This window comes from Bufo bufo, chromosome 4 (assembly GCF_905171765.1).
Source record: "Bufo bufo chromosome 4, aBufBuf1.1, whole genome shotgun sequence".
In the NCBI taxonomy this organism is placed as follows: domain Eukaryota; kingdom Metazoa; phylum Chordata; class Amphibia; order Anura; family Bufonidae; genus Bufo; species Bufo bufo.
Window position 1 is genome coordinate 256,954,370 of NC_053392.1, and position 20,485 is coordinate 256,974,854.

Genomic DNA, 20,485 nt, shown 5'->3' on the forward strand with positions numbered 1-20,485 from the left:
ATCCTCCTTATTGGCTAGGTGTTATGTTTCTTGATTTCGACTAAAACTTCACTAAAAATGGTGGCTATGTGAGCCTATTTTGCAGCTTTTTGAGCATTTGTAAGACTAATGTGGTACGTTTTTATAGGCAACAAAAAAGTAAAAATTTTGATGGCCCATCCTCAGGATCAATATATAGAGGATCAATAAAATATCAGTGGGAATGCATCAGGCCGCACCCCTGTTGATCAGTTGGCTAAAACTACATAGCTCCATCCATTGTGTACATGACTGAGCTGGCTACTGCAGCACTGCTCTCATTCACTTCAATGGGAGCTTAGTAGTTATTTTGTGTATTTCTGATGCAGGAGCTACTTGGTGGGGGTGTTGGGTTTCAGACTTCAACAATTAGATATTGATGGCCTATCCTGAGCATCAGCCATCAACAGGGGCGGATTGGTCATACACACTACAGGGAAATTTCCCGGTGGGCCGATATCCAAGGGGGCCACTCAAGTCCTTCTCTCTGCCTCTGAGCAGGTACATAATGAGCTCTCAACGGTAATTAACACTGTGAGCATCAGGTACCTGGCCAGTGACCACACAGGCCCTCCTGAATTCAGCTGCTGTGGCCCGCACCTCACCTCCTAAGCCCTCTGCTCCATAGACAACTTTACATAAAGGGAATCAACACGGTAAAAGAGGAAAGAATATTTAAAAGAAGAAAAACTGCTACAAGAGGACATAGTTTTAAATTAGAGGGGCAAAAGTTTAAAAGTAATATCAGGAAGTATTACTTCACTGAGAGAGTAGTGGATGCATGGAATAGCCTTCCTGCAGAAGTGGCAGCTGCAAATACAGTGGAGGAGTTTAAGCATGCATGGGATAGGCATAAGGCTATCCTTCATATAAGATAGGGCCAGGGGCTATCCATAGTATTCAGTATATTGGGCAGACTAGATGGGCCAAATGGTTCTTATCTGCCGACACATTCTATGTTTCTATAAGATGGTAGCTATTGATGGCCACCACAGAGGGCCAGCTTTTGGGGCAATATATTGTGCTACACTATGTTATTTGGTTCTGCTGGGATGGTATTTTGCATTGGTACTGTTGGACCTGCCTACAACATGGGGCCACTTTTAGTTTTTTTTTCCAGGGCCACTTTAAGTTCCCAGTCCGCCCCTGGCCATCAATATAAAAATCCATTAAGAAGGATTAAAACATATTATTAAAGGGGTTATCCAACATCATACAACAGCCCCCCCCCCCCCCATGTGCCGGGCCCCTCAGAGGGAATATACTTACCCCGCTCCCTGCGCAGCTCCTGGTCCCCGCACCGCCACTGCTGCTTCTCCCTGTACACAGATGAAAACATCCGGTGTCGGGGGGGGGGGGGGGGGGAGCAGCCAATGGCAGTTGGGGATTGGGACGAGCCTCCCTAGCATCGCGGGTGACTTTAGGGAGGCTCGTCCCCGCCTGCCATTGGTTGTTCCCTTCCGACATCGGATGTTTTCATCTGTATACAGGGAGAAGCAGCAGCGGCGCAGGGAGCGGGTTAAGTATATTCACTCTGAGGGGCCCGGCACATGGGGAGGCTGTTGTATGATGTTGGATAACCCCTTTAAGTAGATTTCCAGGACACCTCACCAGCGTCCGTTTCCTTAATAATCTTATTCTCTCACAAGTAGTTTAGTGATATGTGCTTTGAAATAATTCTGCCTTGCTGACATCTATTTTCCCATGCACTGACTTCCTAATTACCGTAGCTTGCAATCGACTTGTGGTTATATAGAACAGCCAATAAGAAAAGACAGAGCTTCAATGGGAGGGAGAGACAAGCAGCCAGAACCAATCATACTAGCCCAAACTCCCTGTAGATACTGGAGCTAAGCTGTGGTCGCAGATCACAGCTCTTCTCTGATAGAGCTGAGCTAAAAAAGAGCCAGCGCGCAAGATACACAGTGCAGGCATGTACTGACTGTATGGCTGTAAGTACTAACTACTAGCTTATATATTAGATAAATCATTTTAAAGGACATCTGATTGACAGGGCCAAGTGTGATGACGTTTTCACTGCCTGACCCTGCCAATTAAAGTGCAGTAGGCACTGGCAGTTGCAGAGAGAGCAGAGCCTCTAGGTGTAACAGCAACGCCCCTGCTGATCCTAGAGCCTCATTTGCATATATGTAAACACTTTATTTTTCTCAGCAATGTGGGCACATGGGACCAACACAGATGCCTTCAGATGCCAAGCGCACATGTAACAGGTCAGCCAGTCTCATAGGAAGAAATCTGCTGACAGGTGCCCTTTAAATTCACGATTGGATATCCACTTGAATGCAGAGGAATTTTTTTCTATGCTTTCTCATTGTATTCAATAAAAATCCCACAGTTAGTGAGCAGGGATCCTAAAATGGGTTTCATAACCACACTTTCTGTACCTACAGTATATCTCTTGCCCTATAAGGGTACTTTCACACTTTCGGCAAGAGGATTCTGGCAGGCAGTTCCGTCGCTGGAACTGCCTGCCGGATCTGGAAAACTGGACGCAAACGGATGCATTTGTCAGACGGATCCGGATGCGGATCCATCTGACAAATGCATTGCAATACCGGATCCGTCTTTCCGGTTGTCATCCGGAAAATGGATCCGGTATAAAGGTCTGCGCATGCGCAGAACGCAAAACCGAATCCAGCATTCCGGAACATTTGGTGCCGGATCCGGCACTAATACACTTCAATGGAAAATAATGCCGGATCCGGCCTTCCGTCAAGTGTTCAGGATTTTTGGCCGGAGAGAAAACTGCAGCATGCTGCGGTATTTTCTCCGGCCAAAAAACGTAAGAGGGACTGAACTGATGCATCCTGCATGGAATGCTCTCCCTTCAGAATGCATTAGGATAAAACTGATCAGTTTTTTCTGGTATTGAGCTCCTGTGACAGAATTCAATACCGGAAAATAAAAACGCTAATGTGAAAGTACCCTAAGTATTAATATATCGTGTGTGCCTTCAGCTGGGTTATATTGGTGGTAAGCGGCAGGGCCTCATTTTTTTAACTTATTGTCTTTTACAGTCCTGACAGGAATGGACAGAGTGAGTCATGTTCTTCACCGTTAAACGTTTCGGTAACATAAAGGCGAAATAGATTTTACACTTAATAGTTGCAAAATATGAGTAATAGCAAACTTGTCAGCTCTTCCAGTGAAACCAGCAGGAGAAAAAACTCCTGCCCAGTGTGCACGCAGTTATTTCAGGGTCTCCGTGAACAGAAGTCACAACCAATTTATTCAAGAGCGTTGTTTATTGCGCTCCCCTATTCTAGTTGTGTGAAGACCTTGTCACTGAACAGCGGGGTTATTTGGCGGTAGACACCCTTATTAAAGGGAAAATACTCAAAGCTTTGTACATTCTGTTCTGCTTCAGTACAAAGGACTGGGAGTGATGTCACCTAGACTGTAGTAAACAAGCCGTCCATGCACATATACTGCATTGTCCCACCTCATGGTATTTCTGGAGGCTAAACTGGGGGCTGAAGTTATTGACAAGCCTTTTAACGATTCACTGTCCATAATCTACTGCTCAGAAGACACTATTATCCTGGCTGTTTGTTCTTTGCCATAGTTTAGGATTGTGACTTTGTTTCCAAAATCAGAAATTATTCCATATCTGTATTTATCCTCTTTTTAACTGAATCCCAAATTTGGCAAACAAAAAAAAAAAAAATCTGGAATTGCACATAAACTGCATTGTGTGAACAATTCCTTAATCAAATAACATAATCTAACATAGTTTTCAATTAACGTGCAGCCTGTATGCTGCATGTGTTATTTTGTGCAATAATTAACATAATGCATCCCCCACATGTGTTGGGGGGGGTGCTATTTCTTCTTATGGAGAGCGGCTAGTAGGCGTAAGAAGCCTTATAGGACAGGCAATGCTCCTCTGGGAAAAAGGGGTGCAAATTAACCTCTCATTCTACCTATAAGTCAATGCTTACTCTTTTAAACAGTCCTTGTGGCATAACTTGGATAATAGCTAGGCAAGTACCTCATCTGCAGATAGCTATTTCATTTAGATTGCTTCTCATCAGTGCAGAACAGAGAAAACTGGCTTAAATGGATGAGAGGCCTCCATCCGGATTCTCCTTATGAAGAGCATCTTACGACTGGGGGCATCTTACGACTTTTTGGAAAAAGCTAATTTGCATACCCTTTTTTTTTTTCCAGAGGAGCATTGCCTTCTTACATTAGGCACTCTCCATAAGGTGAAATTGTTCCCCTCCCCCCCGAATCCTGCACTGATGAGGAGTAATCACCCTAAAACTGATTTCTGCAGATGAGGTACTGGCTTAGCTATTATTCAAGTTATGCCACAAGGACTGTTTAAAAGGGTAAGCATTTACTTATAAGATAGCTGCTTATGTCTGGCATCATCAGAGGTTCAGCTTTCTTTTATTTTTAGAACCAGATCTTATTTGCATACCCACATGTGAACATAGCTTAATGTTTTCTCAAAGATTTAAAGCAGATCTGTCATCAATCTATGCTGCTATACAGTATGTAGGGACAGCATAGCACAAGGGCAATCTCTTGTATTAGCCAAAAGGCACCAAAAACGTTATCTCATTATGCAAGTAGAAGCAATCAAAGAATACAGTACACTGGACACTTAGTTTATGAGTCTAGTGTTTTGATAAAGAAAGCACACCCCTACTCATGGTGATTGACAGGCTGCTAGGTATGTAGATGCACTACTGAGTAGGGCAGAGAGAAGCCACCGGGAGCAGTAATAATTAATAATAGGCCAATGTATTTTTGAATAATAATTCAGTGAGATGCAGCAAACACAAAAATGATCTCTTATTCTATATGGCTTTTATATTATGCTATTGTCACTGATCACTCATACTGTATGTATAGGTCCAGGATGATGGCTTCATGTTTATGGCGGCTCAGACAGTGTTCAGTTTGTCTTTGAGGCATTTGACATAGACAGTCTTATTATTTCATCATGTCTGATTTGGTTAATAAGGCTTCACTTTCAACAGTTTCTGTCAGTGTGCATTAAGATATTGTAGTAGCGCTTGATGTCAGCAGTGATACTCCAGCATTTTATCATGTACCGTTCACTGAATCACCTTTCTATTTAACCCAAAAAAATACACATAGACACTAAAATAGTTATTGTGTGTCTGTCTGTGTGCGTGCGTGTGTGGGGGATCTGTCACATTTTTAAAACTTTATTTTGCCAATTTTTTGTTAAAAAAAAGTAGAGAAAACGTAGTCCTATAGAGTTATTGTAAAAAAATGCTTTAATTCTGTGGACCAATTATAATGGACCCATAAAATTCAAATGGTTTTCTGGGACTAAGAAACAGAAGACCTATGCTCAGGATAGCTCATCAGTATCCGGTCAATTGACCTATTAGGTTCCCCCAGTTGAGGCCGCCCTTTGTGAGCATGAACGGAGAGCCGCTTGTCCTGGTGGAAATGAGTCGGGTATTACAAGGAAGTCTGTTCATCTGAATAGCTATTATGTAATACTACACTCCCCAGAATACAGTATCTGGCTGACAGCTGCTTCCCTGTCAAAATCAGCTGTTTTATGGTGGTGCTGGGGGCTGCACATTGAAAGGGGTTGTCTTTGATGAGTTTATCCCTTTAAAACGGAATGAATCAAATTCTGATAAATTGATATTAATCCAGTCCTTGGATGTATTTCTCTAATTTTTTGATTATGTCTTTATTGTTTTGATCGCTAGTTGATATTTTGAATGGAAATTACATGAGCAAAAGGTGGTTTATTATGTTTGCAAAGTAAATCTGAAAAGAGCAAGGAGATTTATAAAACGGTTTAAATGAAAAAACTGGCTTTGTTGCCCATGGCAACCAATTACAGCACAGGTCTCCATTGATATTATGCTCTTGACCAATGAAAGCTGTGCCGTGATTGGTTGCCATGGACAACAAGGCCAGTTTATCTTTTAGACAGTTTTATATATCTGCCACACTGAATGAAAGATGTCATTTTCTTTGACTATTTCTTTAGATACAAAACACCCAGTTTCAGTTTTGTTTGTGTGATGTTTTGTGGCTCCTGCATGTTAGTCCAGCCTTAGTAGCTAGTCTCTACTGTTGTAGACAGTATCTTTTTTTTAACACTTTGCATGCATAGACTAAGCAAGTAATTGTTCTCAGATTTTGTAGTACACTGATTTATCTTTCTATTATATTCTGTGACCTTGACAGAGAGAACATTAGGCGAATGCCATATTGTGCAGTGGCTGAGTGCCACATCATGGCCTTCAGCTTTATCTTGTGTGATATTACACAAATGTTACAGTTCGTTCCTTAAATATTCTTTCAAAAGATCCTTTCAAGGGAATCTGTCTAAGAGCAGCATAAACTGGTGACCGATATCCTTATCAAAACAAAAAAAAAAAAAAACAACTGATGACAGCAGCGACTTACCTCCAAAGGAAGCAGACCATGCATCTGGACCCCTGGGGAAAGGGGGTCCAGCCATGGATGAAAGGCCCTGTCCCATAATTTCAGTTAATAAAAGAGCCCTTCCTTCTTGTGTCCCTGCCTGGGGCAGAGGCCCTGCCTTCTGGATCCACATCATAATATATGAAATCATATATCATTCACAGCGGCTTTTTTCCACATTAAACCACAATTTATTGTAAAACCCCAGTTCCAAATAAGTTGGGACATTGTAAAATGTAAATAAATGAGAAAAGCAGAATGCGATGGTTTGCAAATCTCATAGACCCATATTTTATTGAGAAAAGATCATACAACACATATCCGATGTTGGAAGTGAGGCATTTCACTAAACAAATTACCGTAACTCATTTAGAACTTGATGGCAGCGACGCATCTCAAAAGAAGTTGGGAGAGGGCCATGTCTACCATAGTGTAGCATCACCTCATCTTTTATCAATAGTCTGTAAACATCTGGGAGGTGAGGAGAACAATTCTTGGAGTTTTGGGAGACGTATATTGCCCCATTCTTGTCTCATGTAGGATTCTAGCTGCTCTACAGCAGTTGAAAGATGTTTGCTCGTTCATCAGCTGGCATTCTGCTCAATTATACAGGCCAGTTATTATCACGATAATGGGCCTGAAAATGGTGCCATCAAATAGGATCTTCAGGCTTTTAGCTTTATTTTTTGGAGGTTGGAGGGGTTTTCTACATTTTGGTAAGTGAAAAATATCAGTGCATGTGTCAATATTACTGTACATCTCTGTGTATTCTACTACCTTGGTATACAAAGGTTTTGTAATATGGGTTCTACCTCTCCTCTAGTGATAACTAGATCAATAGGGCCAAGCTGAAGGTAGAGGAATAGGAACCATTTCCAGACCATAAAAATGTGATTCTTCTGTCTCCACAAAGACTTGATGACTTGTCAGATATAGATTGCAAAGGGCAGAAATCCCTTACATGTAATGCAGTACATTTCCACTTAAACTAACCAGTCACTTACCTCCTGCTTTTTGCTTTTACTAATGTTCTTATAGTTTGACTCTAGGAGGGTGTGTAGGCTAATATTGGCCTTGAATTAGGATCCTTAAGAGAATCTACTTTTGGCGCTTGTCAATAAAACATGAGATATTGGCATATTAATGTATTTTTCATCTCTTTCCGCAATATAAGTTATTTTTTTATTTTTTATTACAGGCCACAGTGAATAACTGGAAAACCAAAATGTACAGTATATTAAAATCAACTAAGAGAGCCAAATCTGATACACTGAAATATATGCAATGAACGCTCTATTTGAAAGCTGCTTAACTTCTGAAGGGAATTATATCTGTCCTGCAAGTGTCACCTTAAAGATAATCAAATGTGACTCATTCCTGTGAGATTTCTGCAGCTGAAGGATTGCACGTACAACATCCATTGACGTCTAGTCAGCGGTGCTGAGCCTAGGAGATACTAGATACTCTTAGATAAAAAAAAATCCCCCATTTACCAGTTATGTGGACTAAAGTTGAGCCACTGTCCTAAATGTGAAGAATGGGCCGAACATGATTAGTAAACTGTGAACTGCAATTTTAGATATTCTGTTTTTTAAGGTATTTTCTGGAGAATAATTATTTTTCAGTAACACTAAATACAGACAACAGAGCTAACTCTTTTTATTGGAACTGGATAGTAAAACAATTACAAGAATCCTTTCTGAGCAAACATTGGAGGTTGAACATAGCAAGAAGTTCAAGAGTTCAGTTTTATGTGGTGCAGTCCTGACACACCTCTCAGCTCTCAGAATCAAGATCAGCAGTGTGTGAAAGGCGCAGTGTTGAAACAAACCGTATCTGGTGTAATGCCAGAAAAACAGCAGTGACACAAGAAAATCAACAGCAAAAGCTCCAAGGTTATGTGACAGCAGTCTGCAGAAACCACGAATATGGATACTGCCTTGTCTATTGCTCCTTACCCCAGTGACTTGAAGGTAAATGATGGAAGCAAAGGGACCTCTACAAGGAGGACATGTGAGTACAGTGTGGCCCCTGGAGATGGGTTGGAGGCAAGCTCTGAAAAACATGCACACGGCAGTGAAAAAGACTGCTTACCCCACACCAATGGTGGCTACAGTCTTGAGTCTGACACTGTTGTACAGCCTATGCTTAGTTTGGAAATTTCTAGGCAAGTAACCTCTAATGATGCTGAGGACATATCAGTCTCTGAACCACTGAGTGAAGGTAGCATGGCACTGAGTGGAAGTCAGTGGGATATGAACAATGTGTCGGAATTGGAAGAGGATGGTGAAGAAAGAAGTTTATCCGAATCCATCTCAATCAGTGAATATCTACAAGCTCAAACAAGACAATCTAATGCAGATTTTGGAATCAATAAAACTGAAGGGAATCTGGAGAGAAATATTTTAACTGGTAACACTGAAACCCCTGGTGAACCAGACCTGGTGATTGAGGTGACTGGGGGGCAAAGGATTAAAGCACATAAGTCCATTTTGGCTGAGAAGAGTGATTATTTCAGGGCCCGATCATCAAGAGACATTCTTAAAATTAAGGGTGTAAGTTACCAGACTTTACAGCTGCTCGTGGATTATATTTACAGCTCAAAACTGGAAGTGAAGCAAGAAAATGTGGTGGAGGTGATCAGTGGGGCAAAGTTCCTGCAGATCCCATGTGCCGTGCAGTGTGCCATGGACAGTATGAGGTCCCAGATATCACTCAAGAACTGCTATCAGGTGCTCTATATTGCAAAAAAGCAAAGACTAAATGAGCTCAAGGAAGCTGCTTACAAATTTATGAGCGACCATTTTCTACAGGTTCTTAGAGACCCAAATGTCTATGGCAGACTGACAGGTGCAGAAAGAGACTTAATTTTACAACGTAGAATGGATGGAAAGCAGTGTTTGGTGGTGGCCGAAATTAATGATGCTTTTGAACGAATGAGCAGTAGTAGTAGACCTCAAAGCCGAGAGAGCAGTAGACCACAGAGCCCTTCATCAGTTTTTTCCATTGAAGATGATGGAACTACTTATCAGGTCCATTGCTTCACCGAATCCACAAGGGGATGGCGGTCCTTGACAAAGATTCCAGAGGAGGCAAACACTAAAGGTTGTGGAGTATGTGTTCTGTATAACTATTTGTTCATTGCTGGGGGAATTAAAGGTAGCGGTGAAAAAGCAAAACTTTCTGACCAAGTATTTTGCTACAACCCTTTGACTGACACCTGGGATAAGGTCCGATCACTCTCCCAACCACGATCACAGTTGAAACTTATTGCTCTAGATGGTTATTTATATGCTATTGGTGGAGAGTGCCTATTCACAGTGGAAAAATATGACCCCCGTCTTGACCGTTGGAGCTCAGTAGCTTCATTACCTAAGGGTGCTTTTGCTGTGGCCCATGAAGCTACAACATGTAATGGTGAGATATATGTATCAGGTGGGACTCTTTTTTACCGTCTACTCAAATATGATCCCAAACATAATGAATGGCAAGAATGCCCTTACAATAACAGCCGCCGAAGGTCTGCTGGTATGGTATCCCACAAAGGCTGCATATACCGATTTGATATCAGTCGTGAGCATGGCCTTAGTGTTTTCACCTATAATTCAATGGCCAGGCACTGGAGTGATGGGGTCAACCTACATCCTGGTCCAGGGCCACCTCCTCCCAGTTTGCCATTTCGCTGCACAGTCATGGGGGGCAACATCTATTGCTTGAACAGAGCTGTAACACTAGGAGTGCCACTGCCACCAGAAGGAACTGGAGGAGAAATGGGTAGTTGTCAGCTTGAGCTCTTTCCCTCACCAGAAGAAGCAAAAGGGGTCCTATTTCCGTTTGTTCTCTATTTGCCTGAGAATAGATCCTACCATTAAGACCAAGACTATACTGCGTATGTGTCTTGCTTTATTGGCATGTTTTTAAATGTCTGTCTGTATCATTGAACACATTAATGCCAGGTTTACAGTATTTCCTGCAATGCATGCCTATCAGTGTACAAAGATCATGAATACACATATATGCATTATTGGAGATTCCCTAGAACCAGCCTACAGACCTTTACCAAGACGAATTTTGCATGTGTTAGTTATTGTTATGTATTTACAGTCTAATGAACCTTGTGATGGGGACGTTTGATATGGTCAAGAAAACAATAAATGGAGATAAACTAACCTGGATTTTAAGAATAGCTGCTAAAATCTAGAGCCAAGTGTTAAAAGAAACTATTATACACTTCAGTTATTACCATATGCTCTAGTGATGATATCACTGTTGACATTGGAGCGTAGATGGGAAACAATGGTGTGATCAATGATAACCATTTAGATGATAGCCTTTGTTTTCCCAAACCTATAGAATGACAGTGCCAGTAACAACATTACTGCTCTTATATGTGCTACTATGTTCATAACCCTCAATATTATTATTTGTATAATGTGATGACACTGTGGGTCACAAATACAAACTACTGCAAATTGAATGTATGTCTATGACAACCAGACAACAGCATCCCTTATCCCCGTAACAGGACCCCTACCTTCCATGTGCCGTTTATATGCTTGGTATTTTCATGATTTTTGGGCCCACCTTAAAGTGGCACTGTGCTTTAGGAAAACCTTTGATATGTTATTGTGCAAGTGCTCAGACCCCCGCTGATAGAGGAAAGAGAAGCAATCATTCAACTGCTGTTCAACCATCAACCTTCTTCTGTCTAAGGGTACGACCATACATTCAGGTTTCTGCACGCAGTTTTGGAAGCCAAAATCAGGAGTGGATCATAAAAGGAGAGAAAGTATAAAGGACAAATAGACGTCTCATTTTTGGTTTTAGCTTCCAAAACTGCATCAAGTAACCTGACTGTGTGGTCGTACCTTAATGTGTATAGCCACCTTTAGGCACCAGGGTCCTACTGCTACCTTTTCACTCCTTATTACTGTGCTCCTATTCTAGCTATTTCTCAATTACTATGGGCTGCACCACAGTTTTATATTTGTATCTTTTTATACCTGACCCACAGTACACGTTTAATATCGGAGCATGTGAATAAAATGCATGCCTCTTTTAAATTACCTGTGTTGCTGGGCAAATTGAACGGACCATCAATCTGCATTGGCTTGAATCTTCCACACATGCTTTATAATGCCTTATAATCTGTTCTCACCATGGTTTTGGCCTATGTCTGGCGGTATCCAGACCATTTAGCATTCTTTTAGCAGGTTTGTACCTTCATATCTTTTTACATTATATTTAGTCTTGAGTGAACTTGTGTTTTCAAGTTCGGCGTACAAGGTTTGGGTTATCTAAGAATTCAGTTATGGCCCGTGGTAACGGAATCCATAACGGAATTCTTAGATAACCCGAACCATGTACACCGAACTTGAAAACACAAGTTTACTCATACCTAATTATATTGTAAACCATAGATTACTATGATTTTCTGGAACACAAATTATGTATACATAAAAGTAAATGTTTTATATATTTGCTGTCAATGGCAAATAGATCCAAAAATATGGTTCTGTGTTAACGCATGTTTGCCTCGTATAGGCTTTCCCCTTTAAAAACCAGATTGGTCAGTGTATGCGTCTGTTGTAGGACACAAACATGGTGTTTTTACTGTTCCTCCTAAATATTTGATCATTTATACAAAGTAACAACTCAGTGCTTATTTTATATCCATGTACATGTAACCTACAAAACTAGAGGACCCTATGAATCCATGGAGGCATTCACAATAACTGCAGCTGTGAAATCTAATTCTGCTCATATTATGCTCATAATGAATTGTGACTGATTACTTAACTACATTAGCAGCATCATTATTTCACAGAATCTTCATTTTTTCTGGCCGTACAGGCATATTTGACCCACTCCTTGGCCATATTTCTGGCATTAGGAATACAGATGGTAACTTCCTGAAATACCATGTTATCTTTGTAGTTAATGTGGCTTTAAACATTTGTTTTTCCAGTACTATTGCTGTTTCCCTAGAGACTAGCATAACATGTAAAGTTACAATAGGAGGTATTTATCTTTTGTTAGGAAGCTTTAAATGCTTTAGGATAATGGAACCACAATGGAAAAGCTCCCTCCATGGGAGAAAATAATGGAAAGTCAATTTAACATTCCATTACAAAGCAATTTTCTTGTACGTACACTTAATGATACTGGGAAACACAACATAGGTATAGCATAGTAGCATGAATAGTGTCTTCACATTTAACTTAAGCTAGGATTATTCCATGTTATAATGGCGTTTCCATTATTGGATATATACAGTACCTATATATAAATATCAGGATATTGTGCTTTCATCTGAATAGTGATGTGTTTCAAGGGAACCTGTCAGCATCTACATGTCCCCTACACTGTCCACAGTACCTTACAGCTGATGTCATCTGGTTTCTAATAATGTGCTTGTCTAAGCTGTCCGATGGGCGTGATAACGGTAAAACAACTTTTATGCAGCTGCATTCTGTATGCAAACGAGGATCTTGAAGTCAACGGGGCAGCGGCTTTCACAGTTGAAGTCAAGATTGCAGGGCTCCCCTCCTGGCCCTTTGCGTTTGATGGGCTCTTTCATTTCCTTCATGCCTGATTCTCTCTTGAGATCTCATGTGTGTGCCAGAGAACATTACCATATAGTGCATACAGCGCATGCATAAGATCTCAAGAAAGAATCGGGCATAAAATAAACGTAAAAGCCCCTCAATCAAAAGCAAGGGGGTGTAGCAAGCTTGACTTCAAGCAGGGTTCCTTTAAAAGGGCTGGATAGGGTCTGTTTAAACTTTGTGTTTTCCTAAGGCCTGATTCAGACAGCTATTCAGATTTCAGTCCGCAAAATATGGACATATTTGGGTGTCCATATGGTGTCCGGGTGCATCCGTTTTTTCCCCCCTAAACTGTTCATTTGATAATTTGAGCCTTGAATGGAAAATGACAAGAATGGTGCATACTCTAAGTTTCTCGGCACAGATGATGACTGGTGCTGATAAAACTGAATGGTGAATTGCACCCTTTATTTTAATGCATCCATGTGCAGGTATAGTGCAGATAGCACACAGACGGGAAATACAGTGGTTATACACATACTTTATGATTAAATTTGGCAAAACTGGCCCATTTTGGAAAGATAGGCCCTAATGTGGATGGGGACCTCTTCACCCTCTAGCACTTGCTGGATTTCAACATGTCAACATGCCCGATCCAATTGTTCCCACAGGAGAGAAAGCATTGCCAGGTATCTGTCGGTGTCTTATTCTCCTCTCCACATTGAAATGAACATGACATTTGCTCTGGGTACCACAATGTATTGCAGTATTGCACACTAAATGTAGTGGACATCCAATGTACAACTGTGGTCCTCCAGAGGAAGAGCTGCATGCAAATCAGTTTTATCAAACAGGGGGATCTGAATTTCTTATATTCAACTTGTAAAACAACTTGCTATAAGTATTGATTGAATTATGATGCAATACAGGAGTGTTATTATATTGAGAAAAATGATATGATAGGCAGATATTGAGGCACGTAGACCCTTTACCAGAATGTGCTATCGGAAAAGTTATGGGATCTATACATCCAATCTATAACTGTCAGTGTCTATAACCAATTCTGCATGTCATTCTTAATGCATTCCTTTTAGTAATTTGACACATCAAGACGGTGAAACAGAAAAGAATGCTGTTCAAGTTTTAACAGAACTAAGTCTTGGAAAATCTCTGTTTTCCTGCACAAACCAGCTTTTTATTCTGCTATGCTGTAGGCAATCCACAGTTCATGTAATGCATAACTTAATGGTTGAGCAGCACACTCAACGCTTTCAGATTGCAGCCAAGAATATTTGATGATTTGAAGAGAATCTCCTTGCATACAGTTCTCTTTTCTGAGCCAGTGAATGCAGTCATTTATATTTCATACAGCTGATTATGATTATAGAATTTATACATTATATAAATTGTGTTTTGTATTCTGCATAATGAGTTGGATGTGTTTTATGATATAGCACTGCTACCCAGTGTGATGTATGGCCTTCTACTGATTCAACACAATAATCGGGGATCTCGGGAATTGTGAAGATGAAAGCTGGATTATTTTTAGTCTTCTAAAAGTCTTTTCTTTGATGACAAAAAAAAATAATCATCCGATTGTATTTGTATTCATATATCACTTTTAGGCACAGTGGCCCATATTTACTAATCCTGTAGATCAGTGTTCCTCAACTCCAGTCCTCAGGGCCCATCTGCCCGTCATGATTTGAGAATATCCCACAGAATGTACACCTGAGGTAAGTCCTGATGCATGGACATTAATTATATCACCTCCTCAATACTAAGGAAATCCTGAAAGCATGACCGCCAGTTGGGCCCTGAGGACTGGAGTTGAGGAACACTGCTGTAGATTACATAAATTTAGACAGACTGTCTAGACCTGTATCAGATTTATCAAAGGGCCCAGGCTGGATGATAAATATGGTGCAAAGATAGACTCTTTTCTTTGACTCTGTTGTACTATTGGTTGGGTGACTTTGACACATTTTTAAGCCACAATTGTTGCACATTTTTGGTGCAAAATGGCACATCTTAGGCCCCTCCCCATTTCCTGCAGGTTAATCCAATAGCCTCTGAGCAGAAAGTGATTTTCAAGAAGGAAGCATTGATTTGGCAACTTTTGTACAGCTCCAAAAAATTTTAAGGGTGTTAAAAGGGTTCTCCGGGAATTAAGAAAATTTAAATATGTAAATATTACTTTATTAAAAATATATTGCCAAATACCTTTCATTAGTTATAAAGGCTCGTTTTGTCTAGGAAGCAATGATTAGGAAAAACAAAATGGCCGCCGTCCTGTTAGTATACGCAAAACCTGTCCTAATCACACAGCAGGACAAGTTACTTCACAACACTGAATTAATGAAGAATGGGATTTTATATGTTCAGTTGACTTATAAACTCAACAGAAGACCCCAAGTGGGCTACATACAGTGAACATACAATTTTTGGTTAACAATTAAAAATAAGTATATCATTTTTCTATAACAGTTTCTAAACTAAAGTTCGCGACCTTGGCTTACAAAAATTTGGGGGACATTTATTTATACAAGTCTTAAGTCCCACAGCACTACCAGAGGAGGCACCAAAGCCTCTACATAAGTTTGGCGCTTGGTCCAACAGGCCGTGTGACAGCCTTACATCTACACCAGCTCCCTTGCAGGCATAGATTTAAGCAATTTTCTAATGCAAACCCAGGTAGAGAAAGGATAAAAGAACCTGCTGCACCACCCACTTGAAAAGTGGCGTGAGCATGGAAAAGTCTCTAATTTGGCTGCAAAAGTGGGATGCAACAAAATCGGCATTTTTAATATGCCACAAAGGGGCGTAGATGAGTTAATAAATGTTAGTTTTGTAATGGCAGCGAGGCCCGGTGCAGTCACTGTATTCTATTGCAACGGGCCCTGCTCACTGTACTAATGCTATCTACTGTAACTGCAGGCATGCAATGGTTAACTATAGATATGTTCGATCCGGTGCTGAGCAGCCTGTACTTACGATCATAGTAGGCAGGAGGCAAGGCGGGCGGGCATGGCAGCGTAACTTCCTACGTCACGTGCCTGCTCCGCCCACTTAATGAATGAAGCAGGCGGCACAGGCATGTGACGTAGGAAGTTACGCTGCCAGTGCCCGCCCGCCCTGCCTCCTGCCTCCAGCCTGCTATGATCGTAAGTACAGCTTGCTCAGCGCTGGATCGAACATATCTATAGTTAACCATTGCATGCCTGCAGTTACAGTAGATACCATTTGTACAGTGAGCTGGGCCCGGTGTAATGGAATACAATGACTGCACTGGGCCCCCGCTGCCATTTAAAAACTAGTGTAGATGCCAGCCCCCACCCCCTGTATTGGGGGTCATTCACAGTGGCTGACACTGTTATGGGGGAATCTGTGGATGTCAAGTAGCATAAGATGCTATTTATCTGTCATCCACAGATCCCCCCCATAGCAGTGTCATGCCATTCACAGATGCCCCCATAACAGTGCCATCCACAGACCCCCATAACAATGTCAGCCACAGACCCCCATAACAGTGTCAGTCACAGATCCCCATAACAGTATCAGCCACAGACCCCCATAACAGTGCCATCCACAGACCTCCATAACAGTGCCATCCACAGACCACCATAACAGTGCCATCCACAGACCCCCATAATAGGCGTCATCCACAGACCCCCATAATAGTGTCATTCACAGGCTACCATTAGTTCAAAGCCCACCAAAAGCACACCTTTTGGTTAAAAATTTTTTTTTCTTATTTTCCTCCTCAAAAACCTAGGTGCGTCTTATAGGGCGAAAAATACGGTAAGTTATTTTTGGTCTAAAGAGAGTTTGGTCCAGCATTTTATTGAGAACTGAAGCTGTAGTACTGACACGAGCCAAACTAGAGAAGACAAAAAGATGCTAGAAAAAAAGTTTATACAAGTAAGATATATAGACTTTAAGCTTATGTGGTAGTAATGACCTTTATCTAAAGCAGAACCAAATATACTGGCACCTTCACAAGGCAAATGCTCTCTTCTGATTTATTATGTAACGTACTGTGTATAAGCATAACTTACAATATAGAATACTGTTTATATGTACAAGTAGCTTCTACCACTCTGCGCCCTTTCAGTGGCACGGTAAAGGAGAGATCAGTACCTGCTGTAATTTCTTCCTGTTGTTGCTCCATCTGGCTCCTCTTAGTGCATGTAGTATGCCTATGGGAATGAAAAGGTTATGACTTGAGCTTTCGTACTGGCAACAGTTGGCAGTTGTAAAATATCTCAAAAACTACTCTATAGTTGAGATTTAAAATGGACAAATATTTTTTACTCAACTGCCTCTACATCTGACACTATGAATAATAAGGCATGGTTACACCTCCAGTCTCTGAGGTTCAAAAGCGAAAGGATTCAACACAAGGTAGTAGAACAAACAGATGTTTTACCGCCATCAATGCCAAGGCAAAGTAGTTGGCACTTACTCCGTATTGCTATTCACGTATTTAGTATTTCTGTATATACTGTAGCATTACTATGTGAATACTTTTGCTCTGAAGTGTTCGTTGTATATGTCCGTCCTGCTAACATCTCATAGCTTTGTGCTCTGCTTTACAGAAATGCATTCACATTGTTCAACAGAATTTTTTATGCTCCAATGCACATTTTTTTTTTAATGAAAATTTAGTACTATGTTAGTTAAATAAAACTAGAAATATTTAGGTATTTCGATAATTATTTAATTTAGTCTATTCTTGGATAATTTCCATTGTTCTGGCCATTTCTCGGCTTGTTTTGTATTTCTACTGTTCCGTGAAGCTGCACAATGCTATGCATTTATTACCAGTTGAGCATTTTAATATGCATTGTATATCCTCTTTGTACCTGCTTTTGCACTTATTAACTTTTCCTTGAAAAAATTAGTCTTTTCTGCTAATTTCCAACCTTAGGGGTTTTAAAAGCTAAGTCTTTGTAACTGACAGCTAAGCTGTTTTAGCCATTAAAGAAGCCACACATTTGCACATTAGTTTACTACATTCCAAGACTTGCTAAACTCAATATTACTTTAATATGCGGATTATTGTGATCAATATGTATACGACTTGCTAAACATGAACTTTAGCAACTCTGGAATTTGGTTCTGCGCTTTTTTTCTCTGTATCTTGAATTTGATGGAATTCTGTGTTATTACAAATGAATTAAAGATGATCTTGTACTATTAAAAACAGTGTTCTAATAGAAGTCTCAGGTCCCTTTTTCACGTATTCATTGAAGGTTTGACACATGAACGTTTTTGAATGAGGTTTACAGCTGCAGTATATTCCTTCAGTCCAGTTGGGGGCCTCAGTTGCCTTCATTAATGAAGCTAAGGGCTGAAATAAAAAGTTCTTAGAAGGGTTCCTCTGAAGATTGCAGAACCTATTGCTACCTTTCTGCTGACTATATATATGTTTGTTCTGTCTATAGTTTTTAATTAATGTTACATGCCTCCCATCTAGGGGCATAACTAGAGCATTATTGGTCCCAGGACAAATTTCGGACCTATGCCCCCCCAACCACCACCACCGGCAATTTGCTTGGGTGCGCAAGACCCGATGATGTTGGTAGGATCTATATATGCCCCCTCCTCAAAAATAAAATGTCTATTTATGTATATGATGATAATAATACATCCATGCAGTAATACCACTTTACAAGTAAATATTGTTAATGAACAAAGCCCAGTAAAGCAAGACCAAAGTAACAACACAATGTGACTAAATAACACCATATGGAAATCAAATAGAAACACTATACTAAAACCAAAATTATCACTATATAAAAAATACCAGTTTTACACAGGCACTCTATAGACCAAACCTATAAGTGCTTACAGTACAGTAGAGTATCCAGTGATATCCCCCCAGATTGGAATCTCACTTTCAGTTTTCTTCCCCATCCAGCCCAGACTGCCATGAAGACTTCTTCCAGCTCAACTTGTGTCTGCAGAGTGTAATGCAAAGACATATTTGACTCTTCACTTTTCTAGCACCATGAGTAGTTATGCCCGTTTGTGTCCTATACAAAAGTAATGCCCCTTTTTGTGTCCCCATACAATAGTAATGCCCTCCTTTGTGCCCCTGGACAATAATAATGCACAACTTTTTGTGGCCCCATACAATAGAAATGTTCTCCTCTATGGCCCTACATAATATAATAATACTCACCATTTACATCAATAAAATAGAAAAACCCTCACTGCTCCCAAAAGAGAGGAAAGAAGGTCATTTTTCTCAAACTTTGGCTGGCCTAGTAGCCTCCATATTCTTTCTTGAGTGCTATACACCATTCACTGTGACTATTCAATAGATAATTAGTGCCATGCATTTCTTAAATTCTATTGTTGCCCTGAGTTCCATACTCTATATAATGCCATACAGGGCCAGTCAGTGTATAGAGTGCAATAGTTTGCCCAAATAGTTATCTAGTGTCACACAGTTTTACACTAAGCCCACATAAAACCATACAGTGCCCCCATACTGAGAACTCATGCTCTGAGGACCATACTTTGGGCACATAATGCCCATTCATTGTTCTAGAGAAAGAGGGAATACACAAACAGGCAGCACTTCATATGCCGTACTTCGGATGTTTTCTGTAATGGCAAATGGTAAGTATTTTACTCACTTATATACGCAGAATGAATGGTGCCCTGTGTCGGTCTTCGCTTGTACTTTTGCCTGTGTCCTGGACCAGTGGAAACACCTGACTGGTGGCCGGAGAGATAGCAGAAGAAAATGAAGAAAGAAGCAGGGTGAATTTTTCAGTGGTGCTGTATCCAGAGCAGTAGACCACAGGCTAAGTATACTAATTCATTTTTATTGTAAAACAATGCGTTTCAGAGGCGAATTGCCTCCTTTGTCAGGTCAGTTATATATTATTTGAGGTCATCCCTTTATTTAAGTGGCATGTGTTTATTTCCTACTAATTAAAACCAGATACTGAAACATTTTTTAATCAGTTTTTTATTCTCTGATTGTAGATTTTAAAATTTTATTTTCACTACATGATTATGGCAGTGCTTTTATCAACATTTAGAGATAGGCTTTATAGCAGCCACATGGAAGAAGTCAATGGTGGTGCACCACCACATTATGGGTTTCAGGTCCGAGCATTCCTAGATGAACAATTTCCTGGAAAGTGGATTGGTCGTCGTGGGCCAGTTGAATGGCCCCCAAGGTCTCCCGATCTGACCCCCTTAGACTTTTATCTTTGGGGTCATCTGAAGGCAATTGTCTATGCTGTGAAGATACGAGATGTGCAGCACCTGAAACTACGGATACTGGAAGCCTGTGCTAGCATTTCTCCTGCAGTGTTGCTATCAGTGTGTGAAGAGTGGGAGAAGAGGGTTGCATTGACAATCCAACACAATGGGCAGCACATTGAACACATTTTATAAGTGGTCAGAAACTTGTAAATAACTCATGAAAGAATAAAGTTACGTTA

At 40.6% G+C, this 20,485-nt stretch overlaps 1 protein-coding gene and 2 long non-coding RNA genes across 3 annotated transcripts in view; 2 read left to right on the top strand and 1 right to left on the bottom strand.

Moving 5' to 3' along the window:
- Window positions 1-11,454, top strand: part of KBTBD11 (kelch repeat and BTB domain containing 11) — a 42,066-nt gene extending 30,612 nt beyond the window's left edge. Inside the window, exon 2 of the mRNA XM_040428540.1 lies at window positions 7,670-11,454. Within this exon, the coding sequence (XP_040284474.1) occupies window positions 8,400-10,343 (1,944 nt within the window). The 5' untranslated portion in view covers window positions 7,670-8,399 and the 3' untranslated portion in view covers window positions 10,344-11,454. The remainder of the gene's footprint in view (window positions 1-7,669) is intronic.
- A 3,807-nt stretch (window positions 11,455-15,261) lies between these two features.
- On the top strand, window positions 15,262-15,695 carry LOC120998067. The gene is made up of 2 exons (XR_005778291.1): window positions 15,262-15,313; window positions 15,351-15,695. It is a non-coding gene; the product is annotated as an uncharacterized LOC120998067 (long non-coding RNA).
- A 1,040-nt stretch (window positions 15,696-16,735) lies between these two features.
- Window positions 16,736-19,729, bottom strand: LOC120996920. The gene is made up of 3 exons (XR_005777979.1): window positions 19,667-19,729; window positions 18,874-18,982; window positions 16,736-17,218 (listed from the first exon to the last, which is right to left on the bottom strand). It is a non-coding gene; the product is annotated as an uncharacterized LOC120996920 (long non-coding RNA).
- Between the last annotated feature and the right edge of the window lie 756 nt (window positions 19,730-20,485).